Below are 15,370 nucleotides of genomic sequence, written 5' to 3'. Positions count from 1 at the left end.
GAAATCAGATTTATTAAAGTTGCAGACAGGTTGGATGACTCTGTAGTTAATTAATCCAGGATATATATTAGCTCTAGATATGCTCCGACACAGATCCTTGGCTCAAGTAAACATGGGGCTACTCAGGAGCTGATTCTCTCTCACGTGCAATGACCAAGTGAATAGGCTTTGGCAGGAGTCCTAAAATCCAGGCAGGCATCCAGCAGTCACAGGTATCTCAAAAACCAGGCCTGGCAACTGGGTTGCTAAAGGGGCAGAGAAGTAGGATTCATCTTATCCATTCTCCTCTCACTAGCATGCTCGGGTCTCAATCTCTCCCTTTCATTTGGCTTCTAGAAAATCTCTTGTGAATCCAACATTTTGCAAAGATGTTTGTACTCCTGGATTTCTGGTGATATAATCCAAGATGGAGAGAAAGGAGATGGGGAAATGGGGATTCTTGTCAAGGAAGGAGCATCCCTTTCATAAGGCAAAGTGAGGCAGTGGATTATTAGGATGCCATCAGGGCAGCAAGATGCCACCCCTCTGCCACTAGAGCAGCAATTCAGGACCAATCTTGGAGGTTTTGCAAGGAGCGCCTCTCCTTGCAAGAAGCACAAGGAGACAAGGTTGCCGGCAACTTTTCCTCCTCCCTAGCCCCTGTGCCACTTTCAATGCTTGTAAGGTGCATGTAAGGTATAAAGTAATCCGCCACCTAATGGCGCAATGGAAAAGTAACTTGCCTAAGGAACAAGAGGTTGTTGGTTCAAATCCCTGCTAGTATCTTTCCCAGACTATGGGAAACTCCTATATCGGGCAGGAGTGATATAGGAAGATGCTGAAAGGCACATTTTAAACTGCATAGGAGACGGCAAGGGTAAACCCCTCCTATATTCTATCAAAGAAAATCACATGGCTCTGTGGTTGCAGGAGTCGACACCGACTCGACAGCACAACTTTACCTTTAAGGGCTGGCAAAACAGCATTTGGCACTTCTCCTCAGGAACCACCATATTTTTGGCTGCCCCTCGTCAGGGATTCTGGGGTTTAATCTTTGCCTGGGCAACACAGCAGTGCCTACTGCCCCTTCAGCCTCCAGATCTGGTGCAGCTTGTGTCAAACATCCCATTTTGAATACACAGAATACACCCTCCAGCTCTATACTGAGGCACAATCCTCAGTGGCCCCAACCTGAATCTGACAGGTTGTGTGCACCTGTGGGATGGTAAGTAGGTTGTTGAGAATTATACATTCTCAGAAGCTGAGGTAGTATACCAGAAAGAGAAGATAAAAATCTCTCTACCTTTCAAAGAACACTTGAATATCAGAGAATGATCCAAATCAACCCAGGATGGGAATATTCAGATGTGCTGCAAATGCAGAGAGCTGCTGAAATGCAACCCACCCGTATGCTTTGACCCTGGGACGAGCCCCACAGCAACTCTGTTTTCAAAAGACCATCCACCCGGTCATACAAAATGTGGGCATGTCAATCCTTTTTAAATCGACTTGAAGGATTTACATTACACAAGGACTTACACTGCCTGTATTAACAAAACCAATTAATTAACCTCTTAGAGACAGTCTGCCTGCAATCAACTGGATTAGAGGATCAGGCTTCTTATGGATCAGACCTTTCCTAGAACACCACTAGACACCTGCAATTGACAGGATCAACATTTCTAAGCCAAGGGTTGCATCTCAACTGTTTTTATTAACTAAAGTGCTCCAATTGCTGTTTCTTCTTCAGCCCTCTCCACCAAATAAAGAATGCCCATCTGTACTATGTTGTTACCTCATCTGAAGGGAAGGGCTGGAACGCTCTTCAGATATGCAAAGGCCCCAGGTAACATATGGAGCAGGATAGGATGGGGCTGTAGCTCAATGGTAGAACATCTGTTTTCCGTGCAGAATGTCTCGGGTTCAATCCCCAACATCTCTAAGTAATGCTGGGAAAAGACTCTGCCTAAAACCTTGGAGTGCCACTGCCAGCCAGATGATACTTAGCTAGATGGACCCATGGTCTGACTCGGTATAAGGCATCTTCCAATGTTGCAGTAGAGTTGCCAGCTATTCTATATTTTAAAAGGGGCAGGTTTGGTAGTACAGTAACATCACCTCAAAAAGCAGAAAGAGCTAGTACAGCAGAGTGTCTATGAATGCAGGCTGGAGAATTCTCTGTTCAAAATTCAGCTCATTAGGTGGTCTTAGGCAAGCCATTATTGTCCCAGCCTCAACCCCCATCTGCAACATGGGCATAATACTGTCCTATCTCTTAGTGCTATTGTAAGTATTACCCAAATAACATATGTCCATGGCAGTGTTCCCTCTGACAGGGATTCCCAGATGTTGTTGACTACAACTCCCAGAATCCCCAGCTGCAATGGATTTTGCTTGGGTATTATGGGAGTTGTAGTCAACAACATCTGGGAATCCCTGTTAGAAGGAACACTGGTCCGTGGTAGTCAATTTGTGAGGTAAGCTACAGTAGCACCAACCTCAAAGAACAAATGAAAAGTCCAAGTCTTTTAAAATATTAATATGGCAGGAGCCAATAAGCATGCTCACTTTTGTTTATCAAAGTGGGCAGTCCTAGGGCCACCCTATAAACCAATCAGAGAGGAATGACTCCTCAGGCAGCCAATCAAAGTGCCCTGAGGGTGGGGAAGTCTTTTTCTTTTAGCTACTCAGAAGCATTCAATCACCATTTTGGTTAGAGAGCAGGTAGGCTGCTGGCTGTTGACAAGTCTGATCTTTTCCTGGCTTCTTTGTTTGTGTTTGTTTGGAGGGGAGGAATACAACCTCTGTTTTCTCTCCCTTGCTCTCTGTTCTGATTTGTATGCAAAGCATTATGGCCCCTTCCCAAAATGACATGCCATAAAAGGAACAGTGAACTGGACTAATTAGATTAGAAACTGGCGTAAGAAGCCAGAAAGTTCTTTTAGGGCATATGGATGGGTTTTTGAGTCTAAATTTCTTTTCAAATAATTGCAGAAGTGGCTTTCCATGTGGGTGTGGAACACTAGGTATCATGATTATAATTGGGCATAGTAAGGTTCCCAGTGGCCCAAGGGACAAGTCGGAGCTATGGGGCCTCTGTTGCACGTGCAAAGCACAAGCACATGCCCCAGTGCTCAAGCTACACCTCCTGCATCTGATATCAGATGCAAGAGGTGGGGCAACCTAACCCTCCCACCACAAACCTTCCCCTCCACTGGCTCACCTTCTGTGCAGAGTGGGAGGGTGGCCAGCAGCAGCGCTGGCTCGACAGCATGGAGCTGGGCCAGGCATGGGGCCACCGGGGGTCGCCATCCTCTACTGGGGGTGGGGCAGATTGGGGCTGGGCAGCATGGCTGCGGTGGCGAGGGGCGGACCACTGCCTGGGAGGAGGAAGCGTGGGGGGAAGAAAGAGAAAGGAAGCCCAGCCCCAGTGCACTTCTTCTCGTCCCATCACACTCTGAAAGAGCATGTGCGGACCAGCTGCAGAGCACCCTTGTCCAATGGACCCTACACCCATGCTTGGAGGCCTCTCAAACCCTGTGGGCCCAGGTGCAATCGTCACCTCTTGTCCAACAGGAGCTACGCCCCTGATTATAATGAATGCCCCTTCTGAATGCTGCAGAAACAATTCCCAAAGGCAGGCAACAAGGAACCCTTAGAGGGGACAGGGCCACTGTGCAGTGCCCCTAATTGGTGAAGCCATGATCGAGCAAGTACACATAGGCAAGGTCATGAGTGAAGTAAGCAGGCATTTGTCCTTGTGGATCTGAGGACAGGAGATAATAAACCACACAGCAGAGCTGGAACCCAAGAGTTTCTCTGCAATTCAGCTGAGCCTGAGACCAGTTTGCTATTTTCTGTATTTGAAGCAACGTAGTGAACACTTTCCAGTTCAGTCTTCTAGGATGATTTTTGCGGGGGAGGTTAACAGCTTAACGCAATTTTTATCGCTTACAAAATAATAAGAAAGATTGACAGTTTTTGTAGAATAAAGTCCTCTCTCTCTCTCTCCCCGCATAAAAGCTTCAGCTGAAGCAGCGACATTTCCAGCGTCCCCAGCCCACGCTCCCAGGAAAGAAGGGAGCCTTGGGGAGGGGGGAGAACAGTAGATCCCCCACACCAATGGTTGCTAAATCAAAATTTGAAAACTATGGATGACATCCCAACTGTTCCTTACCATAAGGGAGATCTGCACTGAGCAACTTGGAAGGTGTCAAAAGACACAAAAAGGGAGAAAGTTGGATGGGAATGCTGAACAGAAGAATGCCAGTAAAGAAAGGCAGGGCATTCATGAAAAGCAAACACACACCAGAGTTAGAAATATATTTCACTATAGGACCACTTAATGGAATATATTAGAGATTAAATTAATTCAGGGAGAAAAAATATTCTCCGGCAAATTCTCCCGACTCAAGTTGGCTTGAAAAAAAATCAGATTTATATTTCCCTAATACTGTTTTCGCCCAATATCCCCTGTATAGGTTATATTTATTATATTTGTGTACCTTACCATTTCTCCAAGAATGTCAGGGTGATACTTATAGGGAGTCTCTCAGGGCTTGACAAATCCCAGGCACCAGGCAGCTACAGCACCTCGAAATTTAACCATGGTACCCAACTAGAATATTCAAAGTAGAGTTATTTAATAAAATCTGTATCTGTCCCAGGCAGCCCTGTTTCTGTTCTAAGTATTTATTTGTAAAGGGGATGAAGAAAACCTATTTATTCTCCCCCTCCACAATGTCCATCAATAAGTCCAGTTATTTTGTCAAACGTCCATTGTAGGGATCTGCAGTACTTTCCGCACTCAGAACATTCCAACTCGAAATGGGGCATTTTGAGTGTTCCGAGCTCAGAACAGAATGCCCTTCAAATGAAGTGCCTGTTCCAAGCTCAGATTGGAACAGCTCATTTTGAGTTGGAACGTTCCGAGCACCATTTTGGTAGTCAGCACCACCACGCAAATGGCTGCAGTGCATGTGCAGAGACCAGAAGAGAGGCATTTCAGAGTCCAAAATGGTGCTCAGAATGTTCCGAGTTGGAATGGGGTTGTTCCACCTGAACAACCGGCTGGACCAGTTGTTCTGTCAGAACATTATGGGAATTTAGCATTCCATTCTGAGCTTGGAACAGAATGCTCAATCCTGCACATCCCTAGTCCACTGTCTGGCTCGCAAATTTTGGAGCTGGCTCCTAGATCCAAAGAAAAACTGTCAAGTCCCGGGTTATTTCATGTTATCATCACCACGGTTTTGTAAGGTAGATTAAGCTCAGAGCAAGCAATTGGCCCAGGATCACTATGAGGATCATTCATAGCTAAGCAGTGATCATACTCTAAGTCTGTATAATCCAAACACTCCATCTTCTGCAGCTCAATAGATCTCTGTCATGTTGGGTTTAGTAATTTTAGGAAAAACAAGGTGCAAATATATTCTATTTGGGCGACATTATTGTCTTAAAAGTCATCAGCAGGGAACAAGTTTTTATAGTCCCCAAATGTGATCTGAAACATTCCAAAATTCAAATCTTGAACCCAAATGCCTACATGTTTAAGTGTGTGTATTTTCCCCCCCTTCTGCTGTATAAATGTCACTATGAACAACTGAACTAAAGACACTGTGCTGCTGAAGACCTTCGGTGTGCCCTCACAACTCTCTTATGGTGGATGAAGTCTAGGCTGTGGCACAGCAGGAAGAATGCAAGAGCGGGTAGCTCGTTCCAGTGCAGCATGGGGCTTGGTGCTCTGCAGGGCAGCCAGCATGAATCTTGCCAGAGGGGACCATCAAAGTGCCTGTGGCTTTTCAGCAATGTCCGGACCCTGAACAACTGGTTGTTCAAGTTGCCCAGATGCTGGCAAAGGTCCTGCCAGCCTCCTTCTCCTCCCTTCTACAGCAGACTTTTTTCAATCAGGCTGACCTGTGAACTAGTTTTTAAAAGTTCCTGCCAGCCTTTAGGATTTCAGCTTATTGAGTTATGTTGTCATCCCAGTTTTGAAAGGTCAGGATCCAGGATGCACACCCAGAGGTTGAACAATGAAGTGAATGAGCATGCTACAGCTTGCACAGAGGTCCATGTCCACACAAGCGCCCTTATGTGTGCAACAGAGGAAAGGACTACAATCCAGCAAAGCTGAACTATGTGCACAAAGAGGGATGCCCCATTGTTGGCTACAGGAACTAAAAACTTTCCAAATGCACATTGAACTTTGCTGTCCACAGGCTAGCAATGGAAGCTTCTCAGTTTAAGCTCTTCCAGTTTGTGTCTATTATACAGAATGTACATCTCTCCTGTTCCAGTCAGATCATTGGCTTCACTCTGCTTCCAGGCAGATGATGAATACGAATACGATGAATATTTATATACCGCTTTTCTACAGAAGTTCCCAAGGTGGTTTACATAGCTATAAACAAACAAACAAATAAATAAATACAATGGCTCCCTGTCCCCAAAGAGCTCACAATCTTAAAAAACATAAGATAGACAACAACAAATATTTATATACCGCTTTTTAACAAAAGTGTCCAAAGCGGTTTACATAGAGAAATAATAAATAAATAAAATGGTCCCCTGTCCCCAAAGGGCTCACAATCTTAAAAAACAAAAACATAAGACAGACCCCAGCAATAGTACTGGAGGGATGCTGTGCTGGGGAGGACAGGGCCAGTTGCTCTCCCCCTGCTCAATAAAGAGAACCACGTTAAAAAGGTGCCTCTTTGCCTAGTTAGCCTGGGTAATGACTAGACACCAGCAGCAGCCACTGGAGGGATGCTGTGCTGGGGATGGATAGGGTCAGTTGCTCTCCCCCTGCTAAATAAAATCACCACTTTTAAAAGGTGCCTCTTTGCTCAGTTAGCAGGGGAATGATGAGTTCACTCTACTGATTTTCCCAGTTCAGTTGCTTACATCAGGGGTTCCCGTCATTCCCACTCACAATGGCTAAAATGCATGATCAAACTTGTATGCAACATCTGGGGACCTAAACTTAGAAACCCCTGCCTTATGTGATTACAGAACTATGTGGAATGAGATTGGTGTTGGGCAGGAATACATGTAGCAAGTCAGCAGCCATCTCCCCTGGTGCTACTGGGACAAGTGCAACCATGATCATGAAGATGACTGCTGGCTCACTGCGCATACTGACCTTCACCCCATGATAGTGTATTTTGTTTGGGTGAACAAATCCAGCAGAGTGAATTGGCCCTTGTGCTGATGACCTGGTCATCTTGACTAAGTAAGGGCAATCCACACATGAAAAGGTGCTGTGGGTCCAGTTCCTGTGGCTTGACCTCTACATGGGGATGCATGCTGGATTCCAACCATTCGTGGAGGACCCCTGGTGACTGGCATTGACAAAGCCGCCCATGGTGACCATCTGTTCAGCTAATATACATGTGTGCAGGTCCAGTATATATACACAGCTGTAAGGATCAGAGGGCATTATACTGAGGGCTGGGATATGAACTAGTTTTAACTCAGATAATCATAATTATCTTAATTGTGTAGATAAGCATACAGGTGCTTAGTGGCTTCTAAACAAACATTCAAAAATGTGCTATTTTTCTCTAATTACCCTTTTGACTGATGCTTCTGATGGATGAAACATTCTTATCTTTACTCCTACTATAAAGGCACATCCTACATATTCTGAATACAGGTAAATTGGGCAGGGGGAGGTTTGCTAGAAGCAGGATGCCCCAGGAGGACTTATATGCAAGTCACTAAACTAGGGAGCAAGAGCCTGAGTTCAAATCCCTGCCGTTGTGCTTCCCAAACCATGACTAGTAAATATATATTTGTAGTCACCCATATCGGGCAGCAGCGATATAGGAAGGTGCTGGAGGTGGAGGCTCACTTCCGTGACAACGGCAAAGGCATCATCTCATACTGCGTGGAAGAAAGGCAATGGTAAACCATTCCTGTATTCTACCAAGAAAACCACAATAGGTCTGTGGTCGCCAGCAGTCGACACCGACTAAACAGCACAATCTTTCCTTTCTTTCCTAAATGTGGTTTACAGACTTCCTTAACTTTATCACTTCTCAGTCTTGATCACTTACCCTCCTTTAAAGGGCTTAGCTGACCATTTTTCCTATACAGACAGTGTTGATGGGTTTTCATGTCATCTAATCATTCTGTGTATTCCCCTGCACCTGTCTGCAACCCCACAATAACCTCAGGAAAAGAAAGCTGTTTATGTGGTGCAGGTAGAGGAAGAGATGCACTACCTATTGCGAGTGGCTTCTATAAACAGCTACAGGTTTGGGATTCTGTTTTTGTTGTTGGAGTTTTCGTTAAGACATTTCTCCAAATATTCTTGGCAGAGCATCTGGCATTTCTATGCCAGAGAAAAACAAAGGCTTAGTGTGTGAATACCAATCACTATAGAATCACCCTGTGTCTGCTCTTGAGGATACCTCATTTATACAAGTTCCCCATATATAATATTCAAGTGTACCATGCAAACACCTGCCTGGCACACTTTTTAAAAATCCCAGCTCTGTATTCTACAAGTCAAGATTGTGCAAGATGTTTGACCTTACTAAGTAGGGCTACTCTACCAGAAACGTCCGGGTGCAGCAGATCCAAGAGGCAGTGATTGCCAAAACAAACCCTTCCCATCCAGCAACTTTGGAATTCTACCATGGGCCAGTTTACCGCAGGGTTTGTGTGACCAAATCTCCAAACAATAGAACAACGAACAGACAATTAAGCAGAATGTGACATTCTGACTCCCCTAATCTTTATGACTAATCAACAGAGCGTTTCAACAGGAGTGCTTGCCTGTAAGTAAGCCCACTGGATCTAAACTGCAGGGGTGGCTCGAGATGGAGCACATGGGTGGGCAAGTGCCCCACCCCCCACAGATAGCCCCACTACTCCCCCACCCACCCATTTCTAAGCTGAAAAGGATATATTTGAGTGAAAATATCCTCAAGATGAGAGTGTTAGTGTGAAATGTACCATGAGTTCTGTTTCAAAAAATCTAAGTGTGGGACCCAGCTTGCCCACCCAGAAATGCACTTTGCCCCTTCTGTGCCCCTCCTCGATTTCTGTTCTGGTGCTAAACCGGTTTCAGTCCCTATTCTCTAAATGAAGAGGTTTATGCATGGCACATTTTATTGTTACTTAATGCACACATCCCGCGCACGGCGGTTAAGTGAAAATCCAGGCACCGACCTAAGCAAGAAAATGAGTTTTGAGTCTCCGACGACCCACACACACACACATCGAGCACAAATGCAATGCCGCTGCCGCCAGCCCGGCAGTCCTTTTGCTTTTTGCGTCCACTCCTCGCTATTAGCAACCGCGGAAATGTATCACCGAGGAGGAGGAGGAGGAGGCAAGAGACGGTTCCATCCAGCGTGGACTGAAATGGGATTCTCCCCCTCCTGTGTGCCGCAGCCCTTCAAAACAAACGCACGGAGCTTCTACAGCAAAGTCCAAGCGGAAAACGTTCTACGAACGCCGTCGCCTGCACCAGTGTCTTTGGGAAGCAAACTTGCCAGATAATGCATCCCAGGCGAAACCAGCACAATGTTCCCGAGAGGCTACCCTACTAATTCTGGGCAGTTCTCGGGGCCATTCTGAGCGTCTTACTGGCTGCACCGCAAACGACGCTGAACTTTGAATAATTCAAGCCAATGGTTAGGAGCAAATATTGAGACGGCTCGTACGGCAGGCCAGCCAATTGGACGCGGACATGGACGATATTATAGCATGCAGCCCTGCGGCACAATCATAGCAGCAATAATCCCCCCTAAGAATTGCTAACGTGCTTGAACATGAGATCAGTGCTGCAAATCGCGAACTACTCTTCGCACGTTTCCCTCCCTCTGCCGCCAGCTCAGATTGTGAGCGAGGCAGTCTGAAATCAGAGAGGCAGGCATTGTGAGACAATCTAGGCATACCTACCCGTGGCTTCAGGTGGTCCCCATCTGGCATCCAGAAGCTCCTTGGACAAGCAAGCAGCGAAACTCTCAACTGCAGCAGGAACAGAAAGCACAGGGCAAGCCGAGGCGCTTCCAAAGAATGCTAGACTTGCAAGCGCAAGTCCTAGCTAGCCAAGCCAATTAAATCCCCACAGCCAACTTTGATAACAGCAGCAGCGCCCTCCAGCGGAGAGAAAGGAGGATTTCCTTGTCGCTGCTGAATCGGACTGACGTTGACTGGTGAACTCCTAAGACTCGTTCCAGAGAGTGGCTTAACAGCGCCCTCTAGTGCCCAAGATCCAGAGACGGAGATACGTTCTAGTCTGGAGACTGTGCCTGCCACTTAAGAAAAGGGAGAAAGGTTGAGGATTGTCTGGTATCAATAAAAGTGAAAAACTGTGTATGCCTGTATGTGTGTTTGAGCTAAAGCCTAAAGGCATGAGGGTCACCACTGGTCTTGTGTCTTCATTCCCCCACCTTCCAGCATCCCACTTACAGCCTCTTCAAACTTCAGTCACTACGCCACCACATTTCCCTGGATTAGGTTCTGGCAGAGCATTTGCCCAGGAAGATCCCGGTCAGGTTGAGGGAGATGGATTGAAACAGAGAGGCCAGAGAGGAGAGATCCCAAGGTGGGGGGAGGGGCAGGGCAGGGGGGCGGAGCCAGACTACCAGGCAGCAGGTCCCTTGAGGCATACAAGTCAGCCCTGGTCCCTTGCCTTCTCTTCCCCACTTTCCAACACCCCACTTACAGCTGCAAAACTGTCTTTTCTCTCTCCAGCAGAAATCTGGGCTTGTGGGCTTGGAAACTGTGACAATCTTTTCTTATAAAGGGGTTTTTCCCCAGTTTGGAGCTTACTATATTGGTATCTATCTACCTATCTAAAGCTGGTTGGGCCTCACTCACTCATTGACATGAAACTCTCAGACCAAATCACAAAAGACAGAGGTTCCTATCTGTTTTCACAGGGAAGTTCCAGATCTTGGTCAGATTCCCAAAGAGTCCAACCACCCTATTCTTCAGAGCAAGTCAGGCTTTGCCCGTCAAACCCCTTAGAACCCTTGCCTTTCAGATGTGAGCACAGGAGAAGTACCACAGAACTCCTGACTTCCTAGCCCACTGTTAATGAACAGGGGCAATTGACAGAGACAGACATCACCGTTGTAGGGCAAAATGTTATCTATTTAATTAACAGAACAATCAATCAATCAATCTTTATTACAGTTTCAGACCTGCACAAGGTAAAAGGAGCAAGTTACAGGTGATGTTAAATCAGACAAAAGCGATAGAATTTGTGTCTATTCGCATAAAATTGACTGAACTAGAAGAAGGTTACCATGGGCAGGGTTACTGCAGGTGTATTGCTGATGCAGCTTAGGTGCAAGTCAGTGTCTGGGTGCAGCCAAGTCTCTTTCAGCCAAGTAAGGATGTGTGAACCTGCTCGAGGTTCTCTTTCACTTTAAAAGCCTCTTTCGCTTTAAAAGTAAGGATGTGTGAACCTGCTCGAGGTTCTCTTTCACTTTAAAAGCCTCTTTCGCTTTAAAAGTAAGGATGTGTGAACCTGCTCGAGGTTCTCTTTCACTTTAAAAGCCTCTTTCGCTTTAAAAGTAAGGATGTGTGAACCTGCTCGAGGTCAAGCCAGTTCGCCATCAAACCGGGCTGGCGCAAGGGCTTGCCCTCGAGCCGGACTGGAACTAGTTCAGCTCAACCTCGAATCAAAGCTCCTGAACCAGCTCGAAGCTGGTTTGGGGGTTCTAAGTTTTAAAAAAATTAAAACTAGCTGGGCTGGGCGCAGAGCACCTGTGCCTCTAGTTTGGCCCAGCCATTTTCTCGCCGCTGGCCCCTAACTTCCCACCCGCCTGCCTGCCAGCCACCTCCAGCTGGCCAGCCACCACCTCCTCCAGTTGGCCACCCTCCTCCTCCCGCCAGCCGCCTCCTCCCGCCGGCGTGGCTTTGCCCACCGACCAGCTGCTTCCTCCTGCCGGCTGGTCGGCTCCTCCCACCAGTGTGGCTCCGCCAGCCGCCATGGCTGTTTTCTTTCCTGTCCCTGTCCCTGTCCCGGTCCCCACCCCCACTGCTCACAAACTCTCACAAGAGCTGCCACACATTAGATTAGTGACGGGTATGCCTAGGAGAAATAAATATATAGATTTTTAAAACTTTTAACACTCACCGCTGTGTCCGGGTCATTGGCAGTGGCCACGGGGGGGGGGGGTGGAGGTCTTTGCCATCTCCCCTCCGCTTGCTGGCCTTTTCCCATTCTAAAAAGGGCCAGTTTGGCCCATTTTTCCAGTGGCAGCAGTGAAAGCCATTTTGGAGGCCATCACACATGCCCAATGGGCCTCTTCATGGCCTGGGTCATGACACAGCCATGCAGAGGCCCACTGGGCATGCGTGCTTCTGGACAACTATAGACCTGTGTCTAACCTTCCCTTTCTGGGCAAGGTGATGGAGCGTGTGGTGGCGTCCCAGTTTCAGAGGGTCTTGGATGATACGGATTATCTGGACCCTTTTCAATCTGGCTTCCGCCCCAGGTATGGGACTGAGACTGCCTTGGTCGCTCTAGTGGATGACCTACGCCGGGAACTAGACAGGGGGAGTGTGTCCCTGTTAGTTCTGCTGGACCTCTCGGCTGCGTTCGATACCATCGACCATGGTATCCTTCTGGGCCGCCTCTCGAGTATGGGAATTGGAGGCACTGCATTACAGTGGTTCCAGTCCTTTCTTGGGGGGAGGGTCCAGAAGGTGGTGCTGGGGGACTACTGCTCGGCCCCGTGGCCGTTGGCCTGTGGGGTCCCGCAGTGATCGGTCTTGTCCCCCATGCTGTTTAACATCTACATGAAGCCGCTGGGAGAGATCATCCGGGGACTTGGACTGAGTTGTCAGCAATATGCGGATGACACTCAGCTCTATCTCTCCTTGTCATCTGATCCTAGGGAGGCGGTGGATGTCCTGAATCGGGGGCTGGAGGCTGTGATGGGTTGGATGTGGGCTAACAAACTGAAATTGAATCCGGATAAGACGGAGGTACTGTTGGTCAGTAGGAGAGCCAATCGGGATGAGGAGATTTTACCGGTTCTGGATGGGGTTGCACTCCCCTTGAAGGAGCAAGTATGCAGCTTAGGGGTACTACTGGACCCGGCTCTGCTTTTGGAAGCTCAGGTGGAGGCGGTGGCCAGGGGTGCCTTTGCACGGCTTCGGCTAGTGCGCCAGCTGCGTCCCTTTCTCGAGAAGGCAGATGTGGCCACGGTTACCCACGCCTTAGTCACGTCGCAGCTGGATTACTGTAACGCGCTCTACGTGGGGCTGCCCTTGAAGAATATCCGGAAACTGCAGCTAGTGCAAAATGTGGCAGCGAGGGTTTTATCCGGAGCTGCCTGTTGGGAACATATCACCCGCATTTTGAAAGAGCTGCACTGGCTGCCGGTTCGTTTCTGGGTCCAATTCAAAGTGCTGGTTTTGACCTTTAAAGCCCTTAACGGTTTGGGCCCGGGGTATTTGAGGGACCGCCTGCTCCCAAGGGTTGCTGCCTGCTTGACGAGGACATCTGAGGGGGCCCTGCTCCGGGTGCCGACAATGAGAGAGGCCCGGCTGTCGTGCACTCGGGACAGGGCCTTCTCTGTTGCTGCTCCTAGACTCTGGAATGCTCTCCCAGTGGCCATTCGTTCCTCGGACTCCATCACCGCTTTTAGAAAGCTTGTAAAGACTTGGCTTTTTACCCAGGCCTTTACATAATCGTTTTTACTGCTGCTTCTGTGTGTTTTTATCTGTTGTATTGTTTTTATGTCTGTTTTTATATGTTTTTAGCTTGATGTTTTTACTGCTTTTTTATTGTATGTTTTAATTTTTGTAAACTGCCTTGGGGTTGTTTTTAATGAAAGGCGGTATAGAAATGTAAAAATAAATAAAATAAATAATAAAATAAAATAAATAAATAAAACCAAACCAGGCAAACTGGTTTTGTTCACACCCCTATTTAAAAGTGGTGTGCTCTTTTATCAGCACGCACCTGTCTGCCTTGCTGTTGGGGCAAAATGCTGCCAGGCATATCTTGAGAAAATTGTTTGCTGTGTTAGTAGCAGAAAAAATGGAGGGGACATACAGGCCTAAAAAACACTGCTCTTTATTGGCACATTTAGAATATGCAGAAGCTCCACCCAGCAGCTACACCTCCCAAAAAACTACAGGAGCTGCAAAGGAACAAAAAGCACAACTAAACAACACAGCAACCCCTGGCATACATAACCCTCCTCCCTGATTAGCTAACATAGTCCTTCATCCAGTGAGGGGGAACACTTTCACAGGATGGTCTCTGAAGTCTGCGGGTGGATGTCAGTGGTCCAGAGGACTGCACCTCAGCAACTGCCTCAGGCAAGGAACAACTATCACTCTCATCCCTTGCTGGCTCTGGTAATTCCACAGGGAGTGTGGCAGACACATCAGCTCCAATGCCCAAGGAAGATGCCTCTGATGGGTCCGTTGGTACCAGTTCACTCTGGGAAGAACGCCGTCTCAATTGATCAATGTGGCAATTCCACACTGGTCCACAGGGGCGTAACTATAATAAGGCAAGGGGAGACAGCAGTCTGGGGGCCCACTGCCTTGGGGGGCTCACCAGAGGCAAGTCACATGACTGACTCCCCCAGCCACACACCCGCCCGGGCTTCCTTCAGTTGTATTCATCCTCCGAAAACTGATGTGAGTGTTAAGACCTGGAGCTACCAGAACAGCAAGTCTTTCTCTAGTACCATTAAATGACTTGCATCGTCCACAATTTACAAAACCTTTAAAAAAATAATTTAGGATGATGTTCTATTGTGGCATTGTGTGTGTGTGTGTGTGTATGTGTGTGTATAAAAACTTTACTGTGTTTTTTGTTACCACTATTCAGCCTCATTTAAGATTTCTTTACTTCATGAGCTGAGCTTCGGGGGGGGGGCATTTTAAAATCTTGTCTCTGGGCCCACTCCAACCTTGCTATGCCCCTGCTGGTCCATCTTGTCCACCTTGAACTGGGGTAGAGCCACCATTGTGTGAATGGGTTCAAAGAACCCGTGCCGCCCCCCTCAAGGGCCATGCCTCCCATCCCTGTCCCGCCCCCTGTGCCTTATGTCAGATGCAGAGGGTGGGGTTTTGCTTGGAAACGGGGGGGGGAGCACCTAATTTCCGAGAAAATTCCCTTCCGTGTTCCTGGCATAGCCGGGAGCGGCTCTCCCTGCTTTAAAAGGCAGGGAAATGCGTTCCCAACTAGGCAGGGAAGCCGGTGCTGGACTAAGCACCTCAAAAATGTCGGGGTTGGGTGGGTTTAGCCACTCTGTTTTGAGCTGCTTAGCCGAGTGCTGGCTTCCCAGTCTGGCTGGAAACACGTCTCCTTGCCTTTTAAAGCCGGGAGAGCTGCTCTTGGCCGCTCTGAGAACGAACGCGACTGTGTGGAAATGTTGTTATAATATGTCCAGCCAGT

General features: G+C 47.7%; 1 protein-coding gene across 1 annotated transcript in view; it reads right to left on the bottom strand.

Moving 5' to 3' along the window:
• BSND (barttin CLCNK type accessory subunit beta) overlaps positions 1-14,035 on the bottom strand; it is a 78,169-nt gene extending 64,134 nt beyond the window's left edge. The window contains exons 1-2 of the mRNA XM_053247457.1: positions 13,919-14,035; positions 9,892-10,250 (exon numbers count right to left, since the gene is read on the bottom strand). Of these exons, the coding sequence (XP_053103432.1) occupies positions 9,892-9,921 (30 nt within the window). The 5' untranslated portion in view covers positions 9,922-10,250; positions 13,919-14,035. The remainder of the gene's footprint in view (positions 1-9,891; positions 10,251-13,918) is intronic.
• Between the last annotated feature and the right edge of the window lie 1,335 nt (positions 14,036-15,370).

The sequence above is a fragment of the Hemicordylus capensis genome, chromosome 4, assembly GCF_027244095.1.
Source record: "Hemicordylus capensis ecotype Gifberg chromosome 4, rHemCap1.1.pri, whole genome shotgun sequence".
Taxonomy (NCBI): Eukaryota; Metazoa; Chordata; class Lepidosauria; order Squamata; family Cordylidae; genus Hemicordylus; species Hemicordylus capensis.
This window is presented reverse-complemented; position numbering and strand designations above follow the sequence as displayed.